The sequence below is a fragment of the Urocitellus parryii genome, chromosome 5 (assembly GCF_045843805.1).
Source record: "Urocitellus parryii isolate mUroPar1 chromosome 5, mUroPar1.hap1, whole genome shotgun sequence".
Classification (NCBI taxonomy): domain Eukaryota; kingdom Metazoa; phylum Chordata; class Mammalia; order Rodentia; family Sciuridae; genus Urocitellus; species Urocitellus parryii.
The window spans coordinates 117,211,045-117,228,257 of record NC_135535.1 but is presented as its reverse complement, the minus strand read 5'-3'; the positions used below and the strand labels follow the sequence as shown (position 1 = coordinate 117,228,257).

General features: G+C 33.0%; 1 protein-coding gene across 5 annotated transcripts in view; it reads left to right on the top strand.

Annotated features, from left to right (window-relative positions):
* The window catches only part of Erc1 (ELKS/RAB6-interacting/CAST family member 1), a 522,872-nt gene that overhangs the window by 134,927 nt on the left and 370,732 nt on the right, over positions 1 to 17,213 (top strand). For all 5 annotated transcript variants that reach the window (XM_077798217.1, XM_077798220.1, XM_077798218.1 and 2 more), the window contains one exon: positions 9,535 to 9,702. In XM_077798217.1, the coding sequence (XP_077654343.1) occupies positions 9,535 to 9,702 (168 nt within the window). The remainder of the gene's footprint in view (positions 1 to 9,534; positions 9,703 to 17,213) is intronic.

Here is a 17,213-nt window from a genome sequence, read left to right as displayed (position 1 = left end):
AGGTGAGCAGCCCTGCTTTACATGCTCTCTCTGCCATCAGGCTCTGCCTCCCCATAGATCCCTCTCAGTGCAACAACCAGCTGACCAAGGTCATGTTGGCAAAGCCAACAGAAGAATGATAGGAAACAAGCTATTTTTTCATTTTTAATAAATTACTGCTACTACTGTGCATTTAGGTAGATCTATTTACTGATGTAAAATAAAGCAAGGTTAAGGTAATTAATAGTTTTAGGTTCAGAAGTGAGATGCCAAAATAGCTGGGTAGACATTTTTTCTGTTGATTTCTATTGGTGGAGAAAACCTTGTAGAGAAAAACCTCTTTTTTATTGAAATTGGCATAACCCATTTACCACTGGCCTTGATGCTTGGCAAACTGTGGATGGTGTTCTTCCAGCTCAGTTGATGTGAATAAACAAGGTCTTATTGCTCCTGCCAGGAGTGGTGTTAGGGTGATGACTGTGTGTCCTGCTAATTTTTGAGGGGTTTTCCTGAATGTGTTTTTTTGTGAGTGTGTGTGTGTGTGGTTTACAAAATATGGACCTCATGCAAAATTACACTACAAATTTAGTTCACTCCAAACCAAAAGATCAGTGTAGAATTCAGAGCAATTAATCTGGTAGTAGCAAAGTGGTTTTTGTGGTTGTTTTTATCTCAAATTTCTAGACCAGCGCATTTAAATTCTGCATTGCATGAAAAAGCAGAACAAGAAAAAGTGTATAGAGGTGATTTGAATCGAATACTTAGTAAAGAAATGATTATTTAGTAATTGAGGCATGGACTTGGGCAATTTATGTGTCTAATATTTATGATATGAACTATTTTTTGTATCAAATCCTGCATTTCCAGCACTCTCACACTATAGGTTTACGTTCATTTATCACAAGAGTTCTCATTCTTGGACATTTTCAGTCACCAATTCCAATGGGTCTCATACTTGACATTCCCTCAAAATGGCGTGAAGATATTTATGACTATTTAACTCTGGCACATTTTCAGGCCATTTAACTGAGTCAGTAAAAGTGCAGCTTTACTATCTAGATACTTTTAATAAAGAAACAGCATTCATTATAGGGTCTCACAAATACTGTCCTATGGTAATTGTCCTATTGGTAATATTGAAATGAGAAATGTTTAGAAGCGATGAGGTACATTTTCCTGTTATGTTATGATCACTCATCTAAAGATGGAAAGCCTTTTAGTTTTGTGAAATTAATACTTGGAAGAACTGGGAGATAAGTAAATTAGGCAGTTAAGACTTCTCTAAGATTTAAATGTCTGGGCCTTTTGCCTTTATAGTAAGAAGGTTATAGCGTATTAGGAGATATTGAGTAAAATATTATTATTTTTTTAGATGAGTTGATTTGTATTTTGCTTGTGGTTATTGGTTAGACATTTTAGAGGAGGAATATATAGTATATGATATGTAAGTTAAAAAATAGACATTAGATGCAAATGATTAAGTATGTGATTTATTTTAAAAATTTATGACATGTACTTTTCTAAGTCTTTGACCTTTTTAACTGTGTAGAAGGGTCAGCAGATTGAGTAAGCACCCTCTTTACTCACAGTGACTGATGCCCTATAATGGATGTGGTTAAGAGGAACCAAATCTGATACTGTCAAATAGGATTAGTAACCATGCAGGCTGGCTTGAGCTTTGTCCGAATGCCAGGTGGATAAGGGTCAGTGAGTTCTGTGCATATATAAAGCAGCTTCATTGTTGAATTTCATATTTTGCACAGGTCTTTGCTCAGTAGTAGCTTCCTTTACTTTGGAGTGCAGTATTGTGTCTGTTCAAATATTTATTTTTTGGACTATTTGTCTTTGCATAGGGAAGAGTTCCTGATTTTTAATAGGTAGATGACAGAAAAGCAGAAGGAAACTTACTTTGACATCTTGTGTCTCAGAAAGGGACCATTACAGGACTCAGTGGTCATCATATCATTCATCTTTCTTTTTCATTGAATTTTAATCCTTGTGCTTGTGTGTCTGAATTCAGCCACCAAAACAGGAAATTTTTAGTGTAATATCTTTTGGATTCACTAGTCTTGATTTATTGTAATTCTGCTGTTTGTCAGTATACTACATTTTTAGATCACAAGTAAATAAATTTTCCTTGTCCATGAGAAAAATATTAAGTTGGCTGACTGGCTTGATGTGTATTATTAACTTAACTTCACATTTCGTATAGTATTCAAGGGAAGGACTTACTTAGATCCCTTTGATTTCTTCTACTAGCATTTTGTGGTTTTTAGCATTATAGATCCTGCACATGTTTTGTTAGATTTATACCTAAGTTTTAAATTTTTTGGAGTGACTGTAAATGATTATAAACTTTGAAAATCAAAGTTGGAAATTGAGTCATATTTAACTTTGACCAGTTCACAAAATACTCCACATTTTCAAAGCAAATATAAATAAGCCTCTGGTTACCTTACTGAATTCTTACTAAGAAATACAATAGGCATATCAAATACAGATAAAATATTAAATACTTTAAATGTTATTATAAGGTGCAGATGTTTTAAACTTTAACGGTTGAATTTAATATTTAGTATTTTTCTTTATGATTTATCTTTTGCATTTAAAAACAAAACCCTCCTACATCTTAGTGACTTAAAACTATTTTCCTCTATTTCTTTCTAAGAGTTGTAAAGATTTGCATCTCATGTGTAGGTCTTTAATTTGCCTAGAATTCATTTTTGTGTATTGTATAAATTAAGAATCTTTTCCCTTTCACCAGTATGGGTAATCAGTTATCTCGAAATGACTTGTTGAATATTCTGTTTTTTTTTTTTCCTTCTGATTATACTGTCCCCCTCTGTCTTGGTATCTGTTTTCATCTCTATGTGCTACTATAACAAATACCATAGATTGGGTTATTTATAAAGAACAACAATTTATTTTCTCACAGTAATGGAGATTGGGAAGTCTAAGAACAATTTTGGTAAATTTTGACATATGTTCTGTGGAACCAACCTATAGTCAAGGTAATGAATATTCTACATTACTCCCCCAGATTTTTTTATACTGCTTGTAATCCCTTCCTACTGACTTACTCATATCTTTCTCCATTTACTCATTATCTCCCCACCTGAAAATTTTAGGCAACCTTTGATTTTTCACTACTGTAAATAGTTTACATTTTTCAGAAGTTTACATACATATTAATGCATATAGCATGTAGGCTTTTTGTTTGGCTTTTTCCCATCTTGATTATTTTCTGAGTAATCCATGTTATGGAGTATGTCTGTACTTCATTTTGAGATTTATCCATGTTATACAGGATGTGAACAACACATTCCTTTTATTCCTGAGATGTGTTCAGTTGTACGGATATATGAGAATGTGCTCATCTGTTCACCTGTTGGTGGACATTTGAGTTCTTTCCAATTTTTCGCTATTGCCAAATTAAGCTCTTATAAATATTTATGTAAAAGTCTTTATGTGAACATATGCTTTTATTTACTCTGTAGGAGTAAAATGATTGGATCATATGGTACATATATGGATGTTTAACTTTTTAAGGAACTTCCAAACTGCTTTACAAAGTAATTGTTCTATTTTGCATTTCTGTTGCCAGTGTACAGATTTTCTACATATTTATCAGTTGTTGTTAAGGTAAATCTTCTACATTTTGACCTTTTTTTTCTTTTTTCTTGGTAATGGGGATTGAACCCAGGGACACTTAAGTGCTGAGTCACATCCCCAGCACTTTTAATTTTTTATTTTAAGATAGAGTCTCCCTAAATTACTCAGGGCCTCATTAAGTTGCTGAGGCGGGCTCTGAACCTCCTGCACCCAGCCTACATTTTGGCCATTTTAATAATGTTTGGTAGTATCTCAAGTGCTCACTTTCCATTTTATCTTCTATAGGGAAGTGCCTGTTAATATTTTTCTCAATTAAAAAGAAAGTTTATATTCTTTAGTTTTGAGATCTTTTCATATATTATGGATAAAATTTTTTAAAAATGAAATTTATGATTTGTATTTTTTTCCCCACCCGTGGTTTGTCTTATGGCATATTAGAAAATAAGTGCTATTGAACATACTTGGTTCAAAATTTTTGCTTTAGGTGTGAGTTACATTTTGGACTCTGTTGCAATGATTTGTTTATTCTCATTCCTAATTTCTTTATTATTTTAAATAGCTTTATAATAAGTGTTGCTATTTTGCAAGGTTAGTCTACCTTGTTCTTTCTTTACTTTTTTCTTGTGGAGAAGTAAAGAAAAATTATTAATTTGCATTTCTCTAATTGCTAGTGATGATGAACATTTTTTCATGTATTGATTGATTGTGCATCATCTTCTGAGATGTGTCTCTTCATGGCCCATTTATTGATTGGGTTATTTGCTTTTTTTTGGTGTTTAGCTTTTTGAGTTTTTTTGTATACCCTTTATATACCCAGTTTAGTGCTTCATCTGATGTGTGAGGGGTGAAGATTTGTTCCCAAGATGTAGGCTCTTTGTTCACCTCACAGATTATTTCTTTTGCTAAGAAGAAACCACTCTAAGATTTCATCTCACTTCAGTCAGAATGATAGCTATTATGCATACAGACAACAATAAGTGTTGGTGAGGATGTGGGGAAAAAAGGTACACTCATACACTGCTGGTGGGACTGCAGATTGGTGCAGCCAATATGGAAAACAGTATGGAGATTCCTTGGAAATCTGGGAATGGAACCACCATTTGACCCAGCTATCTCTCTCCTCAGTCTATACCCAAAGGACTTAAAAACAACATACTACAGGGACACAGCCACATCAGTGTTTATAACAGCACAATTCACAATAGCTAAACTGTGAAACCAACCTATATGCCCTTCGATAGATGAATGGATAAAAAAAAAGTGGCATATATACACAATGGAATATTACTCATCATTAAAAGAGAATAAAATCATGGCATTTGCAGCTGAATGGATGGAGTTAGAGAAGATATTGCTAAGTGAAGTTAGCCAATCCCAAAAAACAAATGCCGAATGTTTTCTTTGATATAAGGAGGCTGATTCATAGTGGGATAGGGAAAGGGAGCATGGGAGGAATAGACAAAACTCTAGATAGGGCAGAGGAGTTGGAGGGGAAGGGAGGGGACATGGGGTTAGAAATGATGGCGGAATGTGATGATCATTATTATCCAAAGTACAGGTATGAAGACATGAATTGGTGTGAATATACTGTGAATACACCCAGAGATATGAAAAATTGTGCACTGTATGTGTAATAAGAATTGTAAGGCATTCCTTGTCATATAAATAATAAATAAATAAAAAGAAGTAAAATAAAAACATTTTAATTAAAAAAAGAAAAATTATTAAAATTTTCTTCTGTAATGTCTTATATCTGTCATTAATCTCACCCAGTATATTTTTCACCTCAAACATTGACGTTTTCATCTTTAGTTGATCTGGGTTTTTAAAATATTTTTATGTCTAACATTGAATTGTAAGTCCTACTAATTTCTCTCTCCCATCTTTCTTGAGACATATTCCACAAATACAACTTTATATATTTAAGGCATAAAGTGTGATGCTTTAATCAATGTATATATTGTAAAATAATTACTATAATCAAGTTAGTTAACACATCTGTCATCTCACATAGCAAGCTTTTTTCCCTTGTGATAATATTTAAATAAATTTCAAATATGTAATACAGTATTATTGACTGTAATCATCGTGGTGTGCATTAGATCCCTAGAAAATTTTTATCCTTATGACTGAAATTTGTACCCTATGATTAGTATCTCCCTATTTCCTCTCCCTACTCCCATCTTTTTCTCTTGGTGACCACCATTTGACTCTTTGTTTCTGTGAGTTCAGCTTTTTTAGATTCCAAGTTAGTAACATCAAACTATCCTCTATGTTATTTCTGGATCAATTTTCACTGAATGACTTTTCTTCTCATTATGAGTTGTACATTCCAGTGTGTTTGCAAATCAGGTAATTGTGGATTGGGTGCTAGGCATTATGAGTTTTACATCATTGGGTGCTGGGCGTTCATGTATTCTTATAAATAATATTGAACTTTATTATGTGATGTGAATAAATTACTTTGAAATAGTTTAGTTCTTTTGGATCTGTTTAAATTTTGTTAGATGATATAAAAACTACATTTAGTCTTAGGTACCCCCTTCCCCAAACACTAAATATATTTGCAAAAATTGAAAACAGTCATGCTTTTTTTAACTGTTTTTTTTTGTGAATATAGTGGCCCCCCCATTATAATGTGTTATTTTAACTTACATAATGGACTCATTTTAAATTAATAAATAATTTAAAAATATTGATAAGTATAACTCAGAGGGGCTGGGGTTGTGGCTCAGGGGTAGAGCGCTCGCCTAGCGTGTGTGAGGCCGTGGGTTCGATCCTCAGCACCACATATAAATACTATAAACATATTGTGTCTAACTACAACTAAAAAATAAATATTAAAAAAAGAATTATTTATATAAACAAAAGATCTTTGGGTCTTCTATATATATATATATATATATATTTTTTTTTTTTTTGGACTGGAAATTGACCCCAGGGATACTTTACCATTGAACTTTTAAATTTCGAGATAGGGTCTCACTAAGTTGCTGAGGCTGGCCTCCAACTTGCCATATTCCTGACTCAGCCTCCTGATTCACTGGGATTACAGGCATGTACTATTGTGCCCAGCTTCAATAATTTCTAAGAGTGTCAAGGAGTCTTGAAACCAAAGGGGGGTATTTAGAGTGAGTGCTATAAAAGAGTGTTGAGAGTACCGAGATGCTTGAGGATCATCCAAAAGCAGGGCAGTTGCCCAGTGAAGGCTTGTAATTTTGTTTTTTTTTTGTTCTAGCCTTCCTTTGTGTTGCCCTGTCTTGTTTTCTGTCCTCTGAGGCGTCTTCAAAACCATGTCCTTTAGGACACAGCAATAAGTAAAGGAATAAGCAGGATGGCAGGCAAAACTTCTTTGTAAGCAAACCATTTTGGATTTCTGGTCTAATTTTCAGCATTCAATGATTTTGTGTCTGTGTGTCAGTTTGTATATGTTCTCAACTATTAATTTAAAAGTAAGTTTAGCATTTTAGAGCGTTTTGTAGTAATAGGGATAGTGGATAATAGGATAATAGTACCTCCATTGATTCATGTCTACCCAAATCTGAGTGTGCCCATATTTGGCTAGGGTCTTTGCAGATGGATTTACAGGTCCAGGATTGCTAGGAGCCAACAGAAGATAGGAAGAGACAAAGAGTTATCCTTAGAGCTCTCAGATGGCCTAAGAAAAATGAGACTTAGATAAGAGAAGGTGGCAGGCTTAAGATTATGGCCCTGCTAAAACCTTGATGTCAGATTTCTATCCTCTAGTACTGTGAGAGAGTACAAAATGTGAAGAATGACAAGTAAAATAAGAAGCATGGCATGTATTCAGAGAACAGGTATGGCGCTAGAGCAAGGAATTGCTACAAATGGAATGAGGAGGTGTAGTACAAAGATAAGGCAGTGCTGGTCAGATGGGACCCCTGCATCATGGAGGGCCTGGAATACTATGCTTTAAATTCCCCGGCAGGGAGTATATTATAGAATTAGTTGAGAGTGGAGGATTTAGAGATAGCCCAGTTGACCACAATCCCTGCTATAAATACTTATTGGTAGCTTTGAGATCTTGTGCTTGCTACCTTCTCTTAGATCTATGTCCCAGCTTGTGTGCTATCCCTCTTCCTTCAGGGATTTAACCCAGGAGTACTTTACCCCTGAGCAACATCCAGAACCCTTTTCTTAAATTTTTATTTTTACTTTGAGACAGGATCTTGCTAAGCTGCTTAGGTCTCAAGCTGGCCATGAATCTGCGATTTTACTGTCTCAATCTCCTGAGTCTCTGGGATTATAGATGTGTGCCATTGTTCTTTCTAGCTTTTAAGTCCCAGATTTTTAAAGTGCCATAGTAGAGTGTAGAATTGTCTGCAAGAAAAATGAAAAGGAAGAAAATACAGTGCCTAAGGATAGAACTCTGAAGATTTTTAATCTGTTGTGTATATGGTGGAAAAGCATACATATGACCATATATGTGTTTGTGAGTCAGAAAAAAGATTATCAAAATTAGAAAATTGTTAGTGGTGTCTTTCCATACTATAATAAAGTTAACTATATGTCTTTTATTAAAGTAAAGTAGAGGTAAATTAAAGCTGAAAGAGTATTTATTGAATGCCCAAGGTAAAACCTTTGATGCAAAGTTATAAATGAGAACTAAAAAGATCCTCCCCAACTTCTGGCTTGGTGGGACTAGTGGCATAGAAATTCTTGTATAATGTAGTTTAGCAACTACATTTGTAATGTAGTGTGGTTTATCTGTTTATTTTTCTTTCTAGGATAGTCCAACATAATCTGTAAGTACTTGAGACTAGTCACCTAGAAATTTTTCATAACACTTCTGAACAGTTCCATCATGCTATATCTCAGTACTATATCTCAGATGCCTTGTAGTTTAAATACAATATTAGATCTTTCCTGAGAGCTTCAGTATATTCTAAATAAGAATAATTACTCATATTACTTGCTTTTTCTTTATGGGTTACTACACACACAGTAACTAAGTATAGCACGGTAAAAGTAATATTGGGCAAGTTAAAGATGAGAGATGTTTTACAGAAGCAAACTTGCTCTTTAAGATTTGCAGTGATTAGTGATGTGTAATGTAAAGGTTAAATACACATTGGACTTTGAAGACTTAATATAAGAAAAGAATGTAAGATCCCTCATGAATAGTTTTTAATGCAGATTCATTTTGAAATGACAGTGTTGTAGAAATATTAGATAAAATGTTATTAAAATTTTATCTTTTTAACCTTTTTAATATAGCTATTAGGAGGTTAAAAATGGTTTGTAAATATGACTCATATTTTTTCAAAATAGCACTCTCTTAGCTGAAAGAAGTGTACCTTCCTGTTTTTCTGCAATTAAATACCTGTTGAAGTTTTAATCCTTGATGGAAAAAAAATTGGTGTGTGAATATATATGGGATATTAAAAGCTTAATGAAATTTGCTTTAAATGGATTTTAAAATAAATATTATTATCACTAGATTTCTCAATAAATAAGTTATATCTAATGGCAGCTATTAAACTTTAAGGATAGAGGTAACTCAGTGTCAGACTTTACCTTAGTTAATCTTGGTGTCTGAAAAATAGACCTTTGTTTTTGCTTTGTGTAGATGTATAAGAACACATGATGCTATCCTAAAAGCATCATAACTTTTGGGTAGATTTTGTTATCTGGTGATTCTTTTGGTTTCCTTTCTAATTTTAGATTTCCTAAGGAAATGTAATAGCACTTAGAAACTTGTCTATGTGCTAATTTCCAACTTCCACCCTGAAACCTTGGTGGGTGTACCTGGCAATCTGTTTTAATCAGTGAGGTGACTCTGATGTATGTAAAGTTTGAAAAACATAGTTGTAGATTATACAGAAATAATAAAACTCAATCTTTTTATAATCTATAATATATCTATTCAAAAAGAGTTATATTCTTTTCGGTTAATAACTTGTAAAAATTGTGTATTCTTAGGTGGATGCTCTCCGATTGCGTTTGGAAGAAAAGGAAACCATGCTGAATAAAAAGACAAAACAAATTCAGGACATGGCTGAAGAGAAAGGGACACAAGCTGGAGAGATACATGACCTCAAGGACATGCTGGATGTGAAGGAGCGGAAGGTTAATGTTCTTCAGAAGAAGGTAAGGTGCAGGCATTCAGAGTTCAGAAGTCTACTTCTGACATACCTCCTCATTCCTACCACTAAATTATACTTACATGTTGTCAGAGTTTTTTTCTCATTTCTCTGATTATGTTTTTGCATAAAAGTTTGAAAAACATAGTTGTAGATTATACAGATTATATGTTTTTGCATAAAAGTTTGAAAAACATATATTCTTATATTCTTCCAAATACATGCATAATCCATATACAAGTAGTTGGAACTGTTGTTACAATAGGTAGAGTGCTAAAACAGCTCTGCATATTGTTTTTAATTTTTATAAGTAAACACTATTAATATCTTGCAGTAGTATTCTCTTTTGTTTCAGTAGTATTATCATGTTCTCTCTAAAAAGTGTTTGTGAGTTGCCTTACTGTTTGACCAGACATTTCTTCTACCTCTTCTTTCTTTGATTGGAACTAGAGTGAATCTGAATAGCACATGGACCATTTGCATGGTTAATAAGATGACAGTTTTGAATAGAAAAACATGCTGCTACAATTAACATATAATGTACCTATTTCAAGGAAAGATAGAATTTTTTCCCTCTTTTATCATATTATTGGAAGGATGCAAACTCTGGAATAAATATGAAAACTAACATTTGCCCCCTTTTCTTAACTTAGTAAAGGCCGCTGTTTGATTAACAGTTACAAGACATGCTATTATTTATTCATCGCTGTCGAAGTGATAGATTAGAAATATTCGACATTGTCTCAGTTTATTTTTAATCTCTAATAGTAGCCAAAACTTTCCTTGCTAAATTTCAAGTTCAACTTTTCTTTCATATAGAAGCTTATGTTCTGTATTTGCAGTTTATATTGTTTTGGCTTCCATTTACTTTTAGTAAGTAATTGTAAAAATTTGGTCACTATAAATATCAGTTGATTTTATCTTGTTAATGGATACTAATTTATTGTTTTAAAATTTTAGAGATATTTATATCCTCACTATTTCCTCCCATGCTGCTTACTTCTTCTTACCAGTTTCTTATGTATTCTTTGAGAAACAGTCTACACATAAAAACACACATATATTCTTTATTCAGTTGACCTCTTTTCTTATATTCTTCCAAATACATGCATAATCCATATACAAGCAAAAATATATGTGTGTGTGTGTGTGTGTGTGTTTGTGTATGTGTGTGTGTCTTGGTCTTACCACACATCTTACTGATCTTAACTGCTTGTTCTTTTGTGTGTGTGCATGTGTGTGTGTGTTAATACATTCTGGAACTCCTTCTAAGTGCTTCCGTATTGGTACTGATGATATCGTATGGATGTATTAAAATTGATTTAGCAAGGTTTCTGCTCAAGCACATATAGTTTTCTCCAATTTCTTCTACTACATAAATTAATGCTATAATAAAAGGGTTGTATATGTTTAATTTATAACATATATGAAGTATGTTTCTAGGGTCAACTACTTGAAGTAGAACTGCTGGATGAAAGGGCCTGTGTTTATAATTTTGAGGAATTCCTCATGTAGCTTTAGAGAGATTGTACCAATATTTTCCCCACCGTCAGTGTATGGAAGTGCCATTTCACCATATACTTGTCCATAGAATGTGTTATCAAACTTAGTGCCAGTCTGATAGATGAGAAAACAGTCTGTCAGTGTAGTTGCCTTTTTTTCATTATAATTAAAGTTGAATGTATTTTTATATGTTTATGTTCCTTTGCATTTTCTTTTCTGTCAAATATCTGTTCATATACTAGCTTACTTTTTATTGGTTTATAGAATTTCTTTTCCAATTTAATAACTAACTCCTTTAGTCTGTTGTTAATTTCAAATATTTTTTTGGGTTTGGCTTTTGACTCTTTGTGTGTATGTGCATGCCTGTGTAATCAGACATTTTTATATTTATGAAGTTGGGGCTGGTGTTGTGGCTCAGCGGTGGAGTGCTTATCTAGTGTGTGTGAGGCCCTGGGTTTGATCCTCAGCACCACATATAAATAAATAAATAAATAAATAAATAAATAAAATAAAGGTATTCTGTCCACCTACAACAACAACAACAACAAAAAATGTAGATTTACACAGTTTCTGTATAGTTACCAAATATATAATATAGCTCCTTTCAAAACTCGTTTAGATTATTAATGCTTTAAAAAATTTTTTTAGTTGATGATGGACTATTTATACATATGTATATTTATAAATATACATATATGTAGTGCTGAGAATATATATAAACATATATATACAGTGCTGAGAGAATATATATATATATATGTATATATATATATAGTGCTGAGGAAAAAAAATATATATACACATATATGTGTCTGTGTGTGTGTGTGTGTGTGTGTGTGTGTGTATAGTGCTGAGAATCAAACCCATACATACCTCACACATACTAGGCAAGTGCTCTACCACTGAGCTACAACCCCAGCCCTAATGCTTCTTTTCATATAATCACTTCTGTGATTGTTCTTTTCCATGTTTATTTTCTGTCTACTTATAACCACTTAAAAGCTTCCTTTGGGACCCCAGTACCATAATTATCACCAACACCGAGAAGAACTGAATTAAGATTTTGTTTTAGGGAAAAGTTGTTTGGGGAATCTTTGGGGTATTTACAGTGCATTCTCCTACAGCTTACAGTGCAAAGGCATTTGACCACTGGATGAAATGTTTACAAATATATATGTTATCTTTAAGAGAGAGTTTGAAACAGTTCTCTCAGATAGTACAGGGCATTGGCTTGTCTTACTCAAGGAACTCAGATGTGTTTTGGGCATTCTTATATGAGGAAAATATTGAGCTCTTATTTTCCTTCTAAACCTGGAAAAAGCTAGCAGGATGCCCTGCTCCTTGATTCCCATAGCTTTCTTTAGATATGAAAAGAACATTAGAATTAAAATGTTTCAAAAGCAGACCAAATTGATAAAGTAAGAACAAATTCAAAATTATTTGCAACTCTTGTCTTTAAACAATTGTACATAAATGGACTAAACAAATAGTTAATCTAGACTGATTTGAGTAGTTACTTATTAACTGTTCTTGTTTAAAAATTCTTGCTCATTTTGCTCCTTTTTTTGGAGAGGGTGTTGATATCTCATGTTTTTTACTTGAAAAGAGTCAATATCTTAAGATCCTTAATAATGTTAAAATTTTTTTTTGAACTGGATGTGATAGTGCTTGCCTGTAATTCCAGCCATTTGGGAGACTGAGGAGGATCCTGAGTTTGAGGCTAGCTTCAATGGCTTAGTGAGGCCCTAATCAACTTTTAGTGAGTCTCAAAAATAACAGAATAAAAAGGACTGGGATGTATCTCAGTGGAAAAGTGCCCCTGGGTTCAGTCCTCATTACCAAAAAAAAGGAGGGAGTCATCGATAAGTTATTTGACGATGGGTATCCCCTATATAACGCAATGAAAATGGTACTTCACTTCTGAGGTCCTTTTCTCAAAACCCACAACTCTAGTCCAATTAAAAGCAAATCCTAATGCTGAAACATTACTCAAAATACCTGGCTAATATTCCCCCAAATTGTGAAGTCCTCCCCAAATAACTTTAAGAAACAGTCAAGAAAAGCCCAAGAAGACCTGACATCCAAATAGAGGGTATATCTGGGGTGGTATCTTGGAGCTGAAAACTAACATCAGGCAAACACTAAGGAAATTTGAATAAAGTATGGACTTTTATAAATAATGTATTCATATTGACTCATTTTTTAAATTTATTTTTTATTCTAATTTGTTATATGTGACAGCAGAATGCATTACGATTCATATTATACATATAGAACACAATTTTTCATATCTCTGGGTGTATACAAAGTCATATTGATTGATTTATAGTAACTCTTGAACCTCAGTGATGTCAATAGGGGAACTATCCCCCAGATACATAACTCTTTAAAAAAATTTTTTTAGTTGTTGATGGACCTTTGTTTTATTTATGTACTTCGGTGCTGAAAATTGAACCTAGTATCTCAAATATGCTAGGCAAGTGCTTTACCATTGAGCTACAACCCCAGCCCCACAAGAACTGTTTATATCCTCTTCTGTGTACCTCTTACAACACCTCTGAAAATCCAAAACTTTTCTAAACAAAAAGTAGATTTTGAAAAACCATCCAAGTATGGCAGTGTAAAAGAGTAAAAGAATAAATAATATAAATAATAAATTCGAGTAAAAGAATGAATAAATAAATAAAATAACAGATTTCCCCCATATTTTTATTGGTGTGTTATAAGTAATGAGATTCATTGTTACCTATTCACACATGCACTTGATATAAAAACATAATTTGGCCAACTACCCTAGTATTTCTCCTTATGCTCCCCTCTTCTCTTTTCTGCTAGTCCCTTTCTTCTGTTTTTCAAAATTTCTCTTTGATTTTCATTAAATACCTCCTCCCTTTTTTCTTTCTCTCTTCCACATATAAGAGAAAGCATATGACCATTGGCTTTCTGAGTTTAGCTTATATTTGGCTTAACATAATCTTCTCAAGTTCCAAAACATTTTTCCTGATAACTTTATTCTTCCTTATGGATGAATAAATCTCTGTTATATACATACGAACTACATTTTTTTTTTATCCATCTATCTATTGACAGACACCTAGGCTGGTTCCATAGTTTGCCTATTGTGAATTTTGCTGTGATGATATGCATGTATTACTATAGTATGCCGTTTTTAATTCTTTAGGATAAATACCAAGTAGTGGTATACCTGGGTCATATGGTGGTTCCATTCCTAGTCTTTGAGGAACCTCTATACTGGTTTCCCTAGTAGTTGTCCTAAGTTACAGTCTCATCAACAGTGTAAAAGTGTTCCTTTTTCTTTATATCTTCCCCAACTTTTATTATTTTTATAATTTTGATGGCTGCTATTCTAACTAAAGTGAGATGAAATCTCAGTGTAGTTTTGACTTACATTTCCCTAATTGCTATTGATGTTGATTCCTTTTGAGAAATCTTTTTAGTTTATTTGCCTATTTATTGATTGGTTTGTTTTGAGTATTAAGTTTTTTGAGTTATATATTCCAGACTTTAATCCTCTTGTCAGAAGAGTAGCTATCAGAGATTTTCTCCCATTCTGCATGTTCTCTCTTCACAGTCTTATTTGTTCTTTCTTTAGGTCTTAATTGTTTTGTTTGCTGTGCAGAAAGGTTTAAATTTGATACCATCCCATTTATTAATTCTTGGTATTATTTTCTGAGATTTAGGAGTACTATTGAGAAAGTCATTGCCTGTGCCTATATTTTGGGTTGTTTTCTTTTAGGAATTGCATAGTTTTAATGTTTGATCTGTTTTGAGTTGACTTTTGTGCAGGGTGAGAGAAAAGCATCTAGTTTTATTCCCTCTCTGAGGGAGGGAAGAGGGGAAAGCACAGGTAAGTACTGGGGCTTAGAATCTACTAAATTATGCTGCGTTCATGTATAAACATTCTGAAGTGAGTCCTGTTATTTAAATTATAATGCACTACTACTACTACTGATAATAATAATAACAATAGAAGGGAGATAAGTAAAGTATAGTAAGTGGATCAGGAAAAGGGAAGAGGGAAGGGAAAGGGAAGGTACTGGGGAATGAGATTAATCAAATTATGTGCATGTATAAATGTGGACCAGAAAGTACAGAAAGTTCTCATATACTCTGTTCTGTTCACAGTTTCTTCTACATTAATGTCTTGCCTTGGTATGCTGCCTTTATTACAATTGATGAACCAATATTGATACATTATTGTTAATTAAAGCTGTACTTTAGGGTTCACTCTTTGTTTTCTACAGTTATTAGGTTTTGAAAAATGTATGTCAAGTATCCATCATTGATATATCATATAGAATAGTTTGACTGCCTTAAAAAATCCCTATGTTCCCCTTTTTATTCTCTATAGATAACAAAAAGGTTTTTATTATCTCTATAGATAATGCCTGTCCCAGAATGTCATGTAGTTGGAGTCATACAGTATGTATTGTCTTCAGTCTGATTTCTTTCATTAATAATATTCCTTTGTCTCTATTAGTGCCTTGATAGCTCATTTCTTTTTATTGCTAAATAATATTTCATTGTGTGTATGTACCACAGTTTAACCACAGTTTAATCACTTAACTTGTCGAAAGACATCTTGGTTGCTTCCAATTTTGGGCAGTTTTGAATAAAGCTACTATAAAAAGTTATGTGCAGTTTTTTTTTGGGGGGGGGTATGTGTGAAGACATAAAATTTTAACTCATTTGGGTAAATAGCTAGGATCATGGGGACTAAATGCATGATTAGACTATGTTAACTTGTAAGAAGTTTCCCTATATTGCTTTTTAATTTGAGACTTTGAAACACTTCCGCTTTACAAAAGCTGTTATATGGGTGGAGGATTTTTTCTTTCTTGGCCAATTCATTAATGTTTTGATTTGCTGTCAGGCCTGGGGTTATTCCTGCTGAGGATTCTTGTCATAGCTTTGCTACTGACTGCTAGCATGCCAGCAGTTATTTTTTATTAGAAAAAATAATTCTGAAATATCCTTTGGGAGAGGGAATTGTACAATTATTGTGTAAGTTTTGCCTTTGAAACATTTTTGTCTGGTGTTTATATATAATGTAGAACAACTGTTATATTTGGAATATAAATATATTTAACTCTTTTAAAGTCTAGATAAGTACTTCGTTTTTATAAACTTTTTTTATATTTTTATTTATTTTTTATTTTTTTATGTGGTGCTGAGGATCGAACCCAGTGCCTTACATGTGCAAGGCAAGCGCTCTGCCACTGAGCCACAGCCCCAGTCCCTAGATAAATATTTCTTTAAAAGCACTGAGAAATGGCGGTGTTGTTTTAAAACTTAATTCATTTTTAAGTTCTGAAAGTCAGATATGATCAAGGAAAAAAAATTAAAGAAGTATTAGAACATATGAAGTGAAATTCAAGTCCTATTTTCCATACTTTGACCCTCTCAATGCAATTTCTTAGCTACATTAATTATTGTTATGTTCTTTTTGCATCCCTTTGTAAAGTTTTTATGCATATGCAAACATATATGTGTTATACAATTAAATAAAACAACTGGGCTAGGGTTGTAGCTCAGTGATAGAGCGCTTGCTTGGTATGGGTGAGGCACTGGGCTTGATTCTATGTGCAACATAAAAATAAATAAATAAATAAATAAATAACTGTCCATCTACAACTAAAAAAAATATTTAAAACCCAACAGGAATCATATTTTCAATTAATTTAAAAATAAATATATTAATCTTTTATATGTGGCTTTTTTCTCATTTTTGAAAGTATCTATGTGATTTTTTGTGTCTTACTTACATTGTAGTTTAATCATACCCCATAGCCTTTAAGGTAGATTTTGATAGGATTTTTCTTATTTATTATAACAGCACGATAATGACATAAGTCCACCTCATTCATGATTTGATATTGTATGCATACAAACTAATTGATCGATGCCAAATTGTCCTGCAAAAAATTTGTACTTGTTTATATATTTTCTGCTCAGCTTCATTTTCTTTCTTATGGGAACTACATACTCATTTTT